Source organism: Danio aesculapii, chromosome 13 (assembly GCF_903798145.1).
Source record: "Danio aesculapii chromosome 13, fDanAes4.1, whole genome shotgun sequence".
Classification (NCBI taxonomy): domain Eukaryota; kingdom Metazoa; phylum Chordata; class Actinopteri; order Cypriniformes; family Danionidae; genus Danio; species Danio aesculapii.
This window is the reverse complement of record NC_079447.1, coordinates 39,766,541-39,779,492: the sequence shown is the minus strand read 5'-3', so window position 1 is coordinate 39,779,492 and position 12,952 is coordinate 39,766,541. Positions and strand designations below refer to the sequence as shown.

At 30.8% G+C, this 12,952-nt stretch overlaps 1 protein-coding gene across 1 annotated transcript; it reads left to right on the top strand.

Annotated features, from left to right (window-relative positions):
* The first annotated feature begins 1,136 nt into the window (after positions 1–1,136).
* LOC130239554 (transmembrane protein 150A-like) lies at positions 1,137–12,229 on the top strand. Its single transcript, XM_056470812.1, has 7 exons — positions 1,137–1,435; positions 3,744–3,791; positions 3,888–3,959; positions 4,049–4,116; positions 6,646–6,776; positions 8,711–8,888; positions 11,276–12,229. The coding sequence occupies exons 1-7, from the start codon at positions 1,371–1,373 to the stop codon at positions 11,461–11,463; spliced, it is 750 nt and encodes a 249-aa protein (XP_056326787.1). The 5' UTR covers positions 1,137–1,370; the 3' UTR covers positions 11,464–12,229.
* The last annotated feature ends 723 nt before the right edge of the window (positions 12,230–12,952 follow it).

Below are 12,952 nucleotides of genomic sequence, written 5' to 3'. Positions count from 1 at the left end.
TCTCATCTCCACCAATCAGCTGGTGTGTGGTGTGCGGTCTGGATCATCCAGGTGGATGGTGCACACTGGTGGTGGATGAGGAGATTTCCCCAATGCGTAATGCGCTTTGAATGTCCAGAAAAGTGCTAAATAAATGTAAAGTATTATTATTATTATTATTATTATTACACCAGAACGAGAGAAGTACCTAGCCATAGCAGCCTAGAAAAAAACAACTTTTCATTTTCCGTTGGTCTTAGTACATGCTGTAACTACAAAAGAGTCAAACTTTAAATAAGAAAATTCTAGAAACTCTTTTATTTTAAATGTGAAGCAAGATGCTAATGGTCTAATCGAATTCAATGATTTATGCTAAGCTAAGCTAAAAGTGTTCCTGCCAGACCAGGAAATTGGCAGAATGGATTATAGAAAGGTAAAACTCAAATGTTCAATTTTAGAGGAGTTGTAAATTTAGACTATTTTCAAAACAACTTTTCGAAGACAGCTCTCATAGCTTTATTTCCGAAAGTGTACGATAACTTCAAATAGGACTATAAGCGGTGATCAAAAAATTGTAGGAAATTGAAGGCTGTTCTCTAATTTTGATTTCCACTGTACAGCTATTTGCTTTTGCATGGTCACTTGCTTTTCATCACAATAAACAACCCCCTGCATGCGCACACATTTAGATAACACGCATATATCTTTTCCCTCCAAGGTTGTGCTGCAGCTCATCACTGGAACAGACACGAACTGAACAAGAACAAAACATCATTTGATTGCAGGATTATCATATGAACTAATTACAAAACAAAATGACGAAACACTGTTACAGCATTGCTGATATCTCAGTCAGGTCTCTGATTATCAAGCACATATCACACTAATACCAGATTAGAATGGTAAATCGTCAGTATGACTGTAATCAAAGACAGTGAATCTACCCAATGATGAAGAATCTTCAAGAAAACATTGTTGTGACTGTGGATGATCTGATTTGATTAAAGGAGCCACGTGGGTTGAAAACTTGGCTGCTCTAAACTAACAAACCATGAGTAAGAGCATAAGCAAACATTGAGTTGACTCAAGTCATAGTTCCTTGTGGCTGTTTTTTTCTTCTTCTCCTCCTAGAGATCAGCATTAAGGAGTGGCTTGATGTGGTGGCACGTCTCAAAGCTTCCCTTGCGTATTTAAGTAAGAATGTAGCTCATCAGGTGAAGAGACAGTAAACCGGTAAGGCCAGCGTGAAAAGTGAAAGATGTTAAAGGACGTGTTTACATGTTTCTGAGGGACGAATATGTCAGTCAGCTAATCAAGACCTCCACTGAAGGATCACCACTGAAGATTACCAGCACTTTACATTGATCTGCAAGCATCTTTCTCCAACAGTCATGGCTCTTTGGATTATTTTACCTGTTCTTTTGTGTGCTGTCTCATTTATCGGCTGCTGGGCAGTGTGAGTTGACAAAACTTTTGACATTTCCTTTATGTTTCATTTACATATTGCTAATTTGTGCTTCTCAAAGTCAGCTGAGACTCTGAAGAATAGTTTTGATACAGCTTGTTTAAATGTCATTAAAATATTATCACTTCGTATTTCTCCTCTCCTAGGGTGAGAGAACTTTAGACAGCCAGGTCAACAGATAGACCAAACAGACAGACAGATATATGACATAATTTCATAATTTGCTATGTTTTAGTCATAATTTCTTAATATCTACATTATGACATTGGTGCTGACGTGTAATAAGATTGTTGCTTAACCAGCTTAACAACAAGACAAGTAATTTTGGTGCTGATGTCATAATCGTACAAGCAGGGATAAAACTAACATTTTGCCACACCTGCCAGTGTTGGGGATCTGAGAAAACAATGTACCTGCTACAAATATTTGTAATGACCATGAAACCGCTGGAATTTTTGACAAATACATAATTTATTGACCGATTATATCTAAAAATCAGTAAATAAGTATCACTATAAAAGAGCTAGGCGATTTATTCCACTGTGGTGACCTCTGAAATAGAGACTAAGCCAAAGGAAAATGAACGAATAATAAATTTGTAGCATAATATAAAAAATGTACAATATATAGAATGAAAATAGATAAAATAAATAATGATATTTTATTAATTTATTTAAAGCACCAAAAATAAATAAAATATATCATTCATTCATTCATTTTCCTTCGGCTTAGTCTTTTTATTTATCAGGAGTCACCACAACAGAATAAAAAGTCAGCTTATGCAGCATATGTTTTACACAGCGGGTGTCCAGCCACAACCCATCACTGGGAAACACCCAAACACTCTCACATTCATACTCATACACTATGGCCAATTTAGTTTATCCAAATCCCCTGTAGCATACAGTATGTTTTTGGACTGTGAGGGAAACTAAAGCACCCGGAGGAAACCCATGTGAACACGGGGAGAACATGCAAACTCGAAATGACCCAGCTGGGACTCGAACCAGCAAACTTCTTGCTGTGAGGCGACAGTGCTAACCACTGAGCCACCGTGCCGCCCTATAATATATAACAATTATCGTTAATAATGCTACTACTTCTGCTACTATTACAACTATTGAATTAAACTTAACTATTAAATACTTTTATTTCTATTACTTTTATTATTGTTGTTATTATAATAAAAACAAATGAAAAAAGCAATGTAGAAATATATATATATATATATATAAATTGGTTAGAAACATTAGTGGTTTTATATTGGTGGAAAACCACAGATTAAATCTTTAGAAATGCTTCTCTTTGAAATGTATAAACCATTCTTGTTACAAACCTTTTGCATTTTAAAAGCTATTTAAACTCTCAGTACTTCTAGAGATTTCGTGTGAACTGAAAGACTAAAATGTAAAAAGATCACAGTTCAGTAATTATGTAATTATGTTTTCAAAATTCTTAGGAACTGTTAAAATAACAATAATTAAAAACAGCATTAGAGATTTGTTAGTGAGGCTGTAGGCTTTAGTCTGTGTCAAGAGATATTCCTTGAAACTTGTTTAATTCATTGTTATATATGTTATATATGAAATAAAGAGTCTTTAATGTCTTTTTTAACCCTTTAACTGCCTGCTCTATCAAATTGTTGACCATATTTTGACTATTTTAAATAATGACTGTTAAGGTAATATAAAGAATGACTGTTTTAAACAATGGTTTACACACACAGCATTATTGGTTTACAAAAAAACAAACAAATATAATTCTGTTGCACTACTATACACTCGATTTTGATTTTATTGTAAAAAAACAAAACAAAACAAGAAAACATGTTAAACGAAAATCTGAAATATTTTATGGCATTCTTTAAAAAATCAAGGCGATTTAGTATTCAAAAATGTTTTATTTTGAATATATTTTTAAGTAATATGGTTTTACACATATTTTCAGAATTTTCATAGTATATGTATTAATACCAGTACTTTTATCATAAATCGACATATCAACCATTTGGTAAAGGCTGATATTTTAGAAATTATGGGATGCGTTGAAAAAAAATGCATTGTGTTAAGTAGTGACACTAATAGTTAAGAAATGCAATCCAAACTTTTTTTTTTCTTGGTGGGGCAGTTAAAGGGTTAAGCATCTTTACTAAAGGGCAAATACACAGTGAACACAGAAACAAAAAATCATGCTACTTCTGGTTCTTTTATGGTCTTGGTAAAAAGTAATTAAGCCACTATAAATAGAAGTGGCCTAAAATGATCCTTGCTTTAAATCTTCATTTTCTCTTTTTCCACAGATATGGACTTGCATTAAGTTACAATCATATCTGCTCACTTAATACCTGGTAAAGTGACACATTTAACAAATATTGTTGATCTGAATTTAATTTCAGTCATTCATAGGCCATATCTCATTGTAACATGGCTGGTTTTCTGAACAGGGAATATAGAAACTCCTGTCATCCAAATGAAACGGGGAATTGCTGCACGATGAACAACATCCCCACTGTTAGGTGTGTAAAACACATGAATCTCTCAAACTGCTGTCTTTTTACACTTGGGAAATCAAAGGAATGACAGGCCCTTTCTGTTTATTTTGCAGCGCAAGTGGAACAAACTTTCCGGAAAACTCCCTTTTCACAGCAACAATCAGTGCAGGGTCATTTCTATGTGAGTATATACAGTTGAAGTCAGAATTATTAGCCCCCTTTGGATTTTATTTTATATATATATATATTTTATATTTCCCAAATTATGTTTAACAGAGCAAGGAAATTTTCACACTCTGATAAAGAAAGTCTTCTGGAAAAAGTCTTATTTGTTTTATTTTGGCTAGAATAAAAGCAGTTTTAAATTTTTCTAAAAAGCATTTTAAGGTCAAAATTATTAGCCCCTTTAAGCTATATATTTTTTCGATAGTCTACAAAACATCGTTATAAAATAACTTAATTACCCTAACCTGCCTAGTTAATCTAGTTAACCTAGTTAAGCCTTTAAATGTCACTTTAAGCTGTATAGAAGTGTCTTGTAAAAGATCTAGTCAAATATTATTTCCTGTCATCATGGCAAAGATAAAATAAATTAGTTATTATAAATTTGTTATTAAAAATATTATGTTTAGAAATGTGTTGAATAAATCTTCTCTCCGTTAAACAGAAATTGGGGGAAAAATAAACAGAGGGGCCAATAATTCAGGGGGTCTAATAATTCTGGATTCAACTTTATGTACATTTAATTCATTAAATACACTAAACAGTATATAAATTTAATGCACAAGTAACTGCAATAATTTTAGTATAACCTCATGAATTTGACAGAAATGTTTACAATTAAATGTTTGAAATCTATGAACTGAATATATTATTGATTATTTCTTACATTATAAAAATGATATGATCATGTTTTAGTTCATCGTAACTTGTTAAACTAAGTTAATCATGTTCTTATTTCATTTAATAATTTACGCAAGCTGTTTTAAGTCAGTTTAACATAATTTAAGTTAAATGGACTCAGATTGAAAGATTAATTTGATTCAGCTTAAAAATTAAGGAAAATTTTAAGGCAACCAGGGTTTTTTTTATAGTGTACATATATTTTAAATTCAAACAGTATTTGACTGCATTTATCATACTACACTGTAAAAAAAATGTAATACAAAAAGTCAAGACAAATATTTTTATGTTGCTTTAACTTATTTTAAAAAGTCAATCAAGTTTCAGTTTTATTTTTAAAAGTTATACAAAGTTTAACTCAGTTTGATTGATGTAAGCTGAGAAGACTAGAAAAGTTGATTTGATTCAACTAAAAAATTTAAGGCAGCAAGAATTTTTTTATAGTGTACTACATTTTGATTTGCAATTTTTGGGCACAACATAATATAGGAAATATTTTTATATTGAAATAGCATTGTTCATTTCATAATTATAATAATTATTGCTATTCTAAAAATGTATAAAATAGCAAACACTGATGTTCTAACTTAATTTCATAAGTTACACGAGCTGTTTTAAGTCAATTTAACATAATAAAAGTTCAATGGACTCATAAGGTTAATTTGATTCAGCGTAAAAATTTAAGGCAACGAGGATTTTTTTACAGTGTAGATATATTTTAAATTCAAATAGTTTTTGACTGCATTAATCATACTACTCTGTAAAAAAAGTTATTTTATAATGCTTTAACTTATTTCAAAGAGTTAATCAAGTTTCAGTTACACTTTTGTAAAGTTATACAAAGTTTAACTTAATATTTTTAGTCAGTTTGATTGAGGTAAGTTGAGATGACTAGAAAATTAAGGCAGCAAGAATTTTATTACAGTGTACTAAATTTTGATTTGCAATATTTGGGAACAACGTAATATAAAAAATATTGTTATATTGTAATAACATTGTTAATTTCATAATTAAAATAATTATTGCTATTTACATAAAAATATGTAAAATAGCAAACACTGATAATGTAGAATGTTTCAATGTCACATGACCAGATCAGATTACATACTTACTGTTTGCACATCTAAAAAATGTAAGATAACAACAATTGTGACCAGTGGTATTAAAAAAACGTATTGTTATCAATCGAAATCAATTCCAATACAATTCTGACTATGCTGTTTCCACCTGTCACTATTGCAATAAAACCTCATTTGAAACATTTCAGATGTTAAAATGCAAGGATAAAGTTTTGTCAATAGCCAAAAACATATCGTATGGGTCAAAATGATAGATTTCTCTTTGATGCCAAAAATCACTAGAATTTTAAGTAAAGATCACATTCCATGAAGATATTTTGTTAAAACACAATTTCTGAAAAATGTAAAGGTGATCTTCTCAATAATTATATATATTTTATAAACTCCTAAGATTCCAGGTTTTTCAAACACTTATATTCTGGCCAAATAATATCCTTTCTTCATAAACCATGCATCAATAGAAAGCTGATTTATTAAGTGATGTATAAATCTCAGACATTTAAAAAGACATTTATGTTGTGGTCCAGGGTCACATTTAACCAACACAATACCAAAGGAGGCATTTCATTTGTGTAAGGGATGTCAAGTAAAAGTAAAGAGTATTAAATTGGTAAAGGTAAAAGTCTATAGGACTTTTTCTTAGTGCTCATGGTTGGGAATTGTATTGTTTTTTTGAACAAATGTCTGAGAACTTCTGTTGAATCCACCCTCTGTTTTTCTTCACACAGTTCTGATTTTCTGTGTTTTCCATCACGCACACATTCTGGACAGAAACAGCGTTCATTCTCTCCTCAGTAAGATTGCTCTGATTATGGGCTGTGTGGTGTCTGCGGGCGCTTTCATGGCTGGCAACTGCAATGTAAGTATACACAGATATCATTCAGAAATTTATTCTGGGTATAGATATTCAGCAAAGTGTCACTTGGAAAAAATTGAGAGTTTGTATCATGTGTTAATGTTAAAAACCTTGTTTAATTTATGTATTCATTAGTTTGTTGTTTTAATTGTATATTTATTAATGAAATGTTTTTGCCATGAATTTAGCATTTGCTGCTGACATGGCATTCAATATAAATACATCATCATCATCAATCTGAGGATAGTTCAACCAATTAAAAAAAAAAAGAAAATGTCTTGACCGTTTAGTTACAATCTTCTGTTGAACACAAAACAATATTCATAAGAATAATGTACAAAATCAGCCACTCACATCCATAGTAGAAACAAAAAGTTCTATGGAAGTCAAAGCTCTTTTGTTCATCATTTCTTATGTAAATGGATAATAAATATGCTGGTGATGAGTTTTCTGGTGACAAAACCTACGAGACACTTTTCTTACCTTTGGCCTTGTTTTAAACAAATAGACAATAATCAAGCACCTAACCATGTCTTTTACTGGATAATAGGTTGTATGACAACATTCATGTCAAGTCGATTATAGGTGGAGTCACAAAACTCAAACAAAACTTTATGCAGGCTAGGTTTCCTGTAGGCGTATACTGTGTAAATATGAAAAACATGCATTATGTTATGCTCAGAAATTAAGGGTAAAACTTTTCCTTAAAACAAAACTAAAGAACATTTGTAAAATCCATTTTGTAAATTTGCAAACACACAATTCGTGAATTCACAATTAAAAATCATTTATATTTTTGCCAAATGAATGGGATTTGTGTATTTTTTTTTCGTGTATTAAATTTACGAATTAGATTTGCGTATTTTTGAATCCTGTTTTGAACTTACGAATTAGATTTGCTTATTTTTTAAATCGTGTTTTGAACTTACGAATTAGATATGCATATTTTTGAATCGTGTTTTGAACTTACGAATTAGATTTGTGTATTTTTGAATCAAATTTTGAACTTACGAATTAGATTTGCATATTTTTGAATCGTGTTTTGAACTTACGAATTAGAGTTGCGTATTTTTTAATCGTGTTTTAAACTTACGAATTAGATTTGCTTATTTTTTAAATAGTGTTTTGAACTTACGAATTAGATATGCATATTTTTGAATCGTGTTTTGAACTTACGAATTAGATTTGTGTATTTTTGAATCAAATTTTGAACTTACGAATTAGATTTGCATATTTTTGAATCGTGTTTTGAACTTACGAATTAGATTTGCTTATTTTTTAAATAGTGTTTTGAACTTACGAATTAGATTTGCATATTTTTGAATCGTGTTTTAAACTTAAGAATTAGATTTGCATATTTTTGAAACGTGTTTTGAACTTACGGATTAGATTTGCATATTTTTGAATCGTGTTTTGAACTTACGAATTAGATTTGCATATTTTTGAATCGTGCTTCGAACTTACAAATTAGATTTGCATATTTTTGAATCGTGTTTTGATCTTACGAATTAGATTTGCGTATTTTTGAATCGTGCTTTAAACATACGAATTAGATTTGCTAATTCTTTAAATGTGTTTTGAACTTGCGAATTAGATTTGCATATTTTTTTAACGTGTTTTGAACTTGCGTATTAGATTTGCATATTTTTGAATCGTGTTTTGAACTTACGAACTGGATTTTGTAAATGTAAATTGTGCTGTGGACGTTTTTTGTAAATGTATTCTTTTTGAGACTGATCTGGCTCCATACGTTAAAGGTTCTTCATGGAGCTATCAAGGCAGAAAGAGAACCTTTTTTTAAAAGAGTGTAAAAGAAAATATTCTTTCACACTATTAAAACGAAAGATTAGTAAATGCACTGTTCATTGAAAGGTTATTTGCATTGTTGTGTTTTACCAAAAAAGATTAAGAAGTGATTAATTTGTGTTTTCTTGCAGCCGGCAGAGCTTGTGTTGCTCCATTATCTGGGTGCTGCTGTGAGCTTTGTGTTTGTGTGCCTGTACATGATCATCTTGACTTCGCTCACCACTAGATGTATGCTGACAGGCTGTGAACAGGTCCTCTACCCGCTACGCATCATCTTAACCATCATCCAGGTTTCTGCCACCATCCTCTGTATCCTTTCATGCTCAAAATGTCCTGTGTTATGCATGTCAAAGCTATTTTACATATACAGTTAAAGTCAGAATTATTTGCCCTTCTGTTTTTTTTTTTTCTTTTTTAAACATTTCCTAAATGATGTTTAACAGATTAAGAATTGTTTCAAAGTATTTCCCATAATATTTTTTCTTCTGGAGCAAGTTACTTATTTGATTTATTTCAGCTCGAATAAAAGTAGTGTTAATTTTTTTTACCCTTTTAAGATTAATATTTTTATCCCTTTTTATATTATCATTATACAATGATTTGCCTATTTACTGTAACTTGCCTAATTAACCTACTTAGGCATTTGAATTGCACTTTAAGCTGAACACTCGTGTCTTGAAAAATATCTAGTAAAACAGTATGTACTGTCATCATGGCAAAGATAATAGAAATCAGTTATTAGAAATTAGCTATATATTACTATTATAAAAACTATTATGTTTAGAAATGTGCTGAAAAAAATCTTCTTTCTGTTAAAGAGAAATTGGGAGAAAATATACAGGGTGCTAATAATTCAGCAGGGCTAATAATTCAGTCTTCAACTGTATATACATTTTACCATTCAGTGTATTGATGTCTACAAAGAGGTCAGCAACTATGAATAAGCCATACCTACGATCATCCACATCTTGTCAGGGAAGCACAGTTGTGTGTTCAGTAGTAATTCTCTTCTGAGGTCCAGAGGGCGCTCTCATGCAGAAATGTCAAGAAATCCCCATAGTGTTAGAAATCTCCATTAAAAACAAACGATTTAAGTGCTTTCATTGATTTAGTGTGACTAATAATCACAGGACTATGAATAATCTCACAAAAAGATTTATTTCAAATCCTCGACTGAAGTTATGAATTGAGTTTGAAGTAAAATTGTGTTATGAAATGTGCAGCGCTATCTCACGGCAATTCATAACTTTTTAATTTAGTGGCTAATTAGTATGAATTCATACAATTATATTTAAAGAATTTAGTATGATTTTCTTATCCCCTATGACGGCTGGGTATAGGGGTAGGGTTGGGTGCCATGCCTTATTTTTTACAAACTCATACGAATTTGTACAAATTAGCCACTAAACTGACAAAGCGTAAAATAGTTACGATTCCTCGTTAGATTAACATGAAATGTGATATTTCTGTAGATCACTGAGAAGCAACGCAAAAGATGTCAGGATCATAGAATGATTATCTTGATATATAATATAAATTACATTTCGATTTTAAACAGGATTTTGCTTAGTTTTAAACTCTGTGTTGTAAATGCTGCTCTGTCTGAAAGCACATGCTGAACACGTTACTCAGAATTATGATGTTTGGACAAGCTTTAATTTATTATTCATAGTTAATGTATACATTCATAAGTCCAGTAACAGGGTGACCGCGGGGTCTTAAAAAGTATTAAAAGTTAATAAATCAATTATGAGAAAATTAAGGCCCATAAAAGGTATTAAAAAGTCTTAATTGCATTTTTATGAAGTCTTAAATTTTGTTCAAGCATTGTACAGTGTTTGACTCCAAAAAAGCATAAATATATTTATTTAGAATATTAGAAAGACGAGCTTAAACAGAGGCTGAAGCCTGTTGCAAAAAACAACCACATAATTTATATTTTCAAGCTTTGTTTCTTCCGAGCTTATCTGAGTTCTGTTGCATGGTTGTGCTCTGTTGATTTATTTAACTTCAACTGTTTATTAAGTTAAATGTTTGATACTGATTAGAACTTGAAGTGGCAATGAGGTCTTAAAATATCCTGAAAAGGTCTTCAAAAAATCTTTAAATGTATCGAAGTTAGCTTTAGGATTCCTGCATATACCCTGAGTAAAACTCAGCAATTATAAAGCAGGGTGTTAAAAAATGTATAGTTTTTTTAAAAAGGTAAAGATTCTAAATGTTTTAAGCCCCCTTGCTCACCAAGGCAGCATTTCTGTGATTGAAATTTAGTAAAAACAGCAATATTATGAATGATTACAATTTACAGTCTGTACAATGTAAACCATTATAATGTATCATTTATTCATTTAAAGCTCTACTCCAGTCTTCCAGTAGTCACATGCTTGTTCTGATATTCTAATATGCGGGTTTGATGCTCAGTGAACATTTCTTTGGGATTTTCTGAAAATAATATTTCATTTTGTTTCAAACAAAAGACGATTCTAAAGAATGTTGATAATCAAACCATTTCAGTCCTATTGACTCCACTGGAATGTTTGTCCAATTATCCTCATTCCTCAAAATGTCTTATAGTGTTTTCTCAGAAGAAAAACACACAGATTTGAAATGTCATAGGAATGCGCAAACTATTTTCATTTTTGCAATGAAAAAATTAACTCAAACAAGTATTTTCTCCTTGACTCTCACGTCGTCAGATGGCATTTTCTTCATCCAGGAGCATTACTTCTACAAGCAGATCTCAGCAGTGTTCGAGTGGTTTCTGTGTGTCAATCTGGAGCTCTACGAACTCAGCTACAGCGTAGAGTTTTACTTCTTCTCCTCATCGATGCTTTCAGTGCTTCTAGCCAAGAAAGAAGAGGAAAAACCTCTAATTTTATCTTAATCACTAGGAATTATTAATTATTTTTTCTGTTATGGATTAAAATAGATGCCCTTTTAAAATGTAACCTCATAAGGTTGACTCAGGAGACATTTGAAGACTTTCATCCTTTTGAATGCACACTAAAGACCCTTTGAGACCGCAAGCACTGGATTCACTTTGGAGCTTTTTTTTACTCCAAGTGGAGCAACAGGCACTTTGAACTTCCTTAGCATTTTTACTTTTGAAACGGTATATAATACCATACAGATGCAATATTTGACCTGATATCTAGATTTCCTGTGTGGTAGGGGAACTCGGTTAGCTCATGCAGCTTAAACGATTGTTCAGTGTTTACCTCAGGCTTTTAATCTAATCGTTCAGGACCTTGAAAATGTAGAATCAGCTGCTGGCCGGATATGTTGTTAAAACTGAAAATGCCATATAGAAAAAGGATAAGAATGACCCAGTCATAGGTTTATCTCAAATTAAATTATTTGTCATTATCTTTTTGTATTGTGTTGGAACTTCAATCCAGAGACTTTAGATCAGGGGTGCCCAAACTTTTTCTTTTGAAGGACCAAAAACAAAATATCATTGAGAGCTGTGGGCTGAACGTAAATATACCAAACTATATTACATTAAAGTTGTCATGGGTAATTTCCTAATTTATTTAATAATATTTCAAAATGAATAGAAAACATTACTTTAAATTGTATTAACTAATGCAGTGTAACTTTTTAAATGATAACTTATTAACAATAAAAACATAATCACATTTATAACACAATGGAGTTCAATGCTGAATACACTAGTCAAGCAGAATCTGCCTTTGACTTGATTTGCTCATGAAGTCTCTGCATTATTGGATGACAGTGTGTCAGTGGCGGTTCTAGTTTAAATGGCACCCTGGGCGAAACCACCCCAAACATACCCCCTCCCTCAAGAATTAAAGACACTATGTGATTGACTTAATATATATATATATATATATATATATATATATATATATATATATATATATATATATATATATATATATATATATATATATATATATATATATATATATATATATATATATATATATATATAAATAAAATATTTAAATACAAATTTTAAATATATACATTTAAAATAATAATTATAACAACATATATATATATATATATATATATATATATATATATATATATATATATATATATAAAGGGACTAAGCCGAAAAGAAAATGAATGAATAACAATTTGTTTATTATTATTATTATACAATATACATTATTCAAAATAATTAACAGAAATCAATGCTAAATGTAACTGAAAAACAATGTAAAGGCACAACTGGAGTAATATTCTAAGACTTTTGCATGAATAATACTATGACAGTTCTATAGAATACAAAAAAAGTTTTATAGAATTATCTGCTGTCTTAGACCCGACTCATAGGCAAGAATTAATATTATGTATTCTTAGTTACCTCCCCGACTCATTATTACAACTCATGTTGAAACCAT

What these genes read in the sequence shown, in the direction of transcription:
- LOC130239554 (XM_056470812.1), top strand. Translation starts at nt 1,371, where the DNA reads ATGGCTCTTTGGATTATTTTACCTGTTCTTTTGTGTGCTGTCTCATTT. An exon ending in ATCTGCTCACTTAATACCTG is followed by an intron (nt 3,792 to 3,887) that starts GTAAAGTGACAC and finishes TTTTCTGAACAG; the next exon opens with GGAATATAGAAACTCCTGTC. An exon ending in CAGTGCAGGGTCATTTCTAT is followed by an intron (nt 4,117 to 6,645) that starts GTGAGTATATAC and finishes TTCTTCACACAG; the next exon opens with TTCTGATTTTCTGTGTTTTC.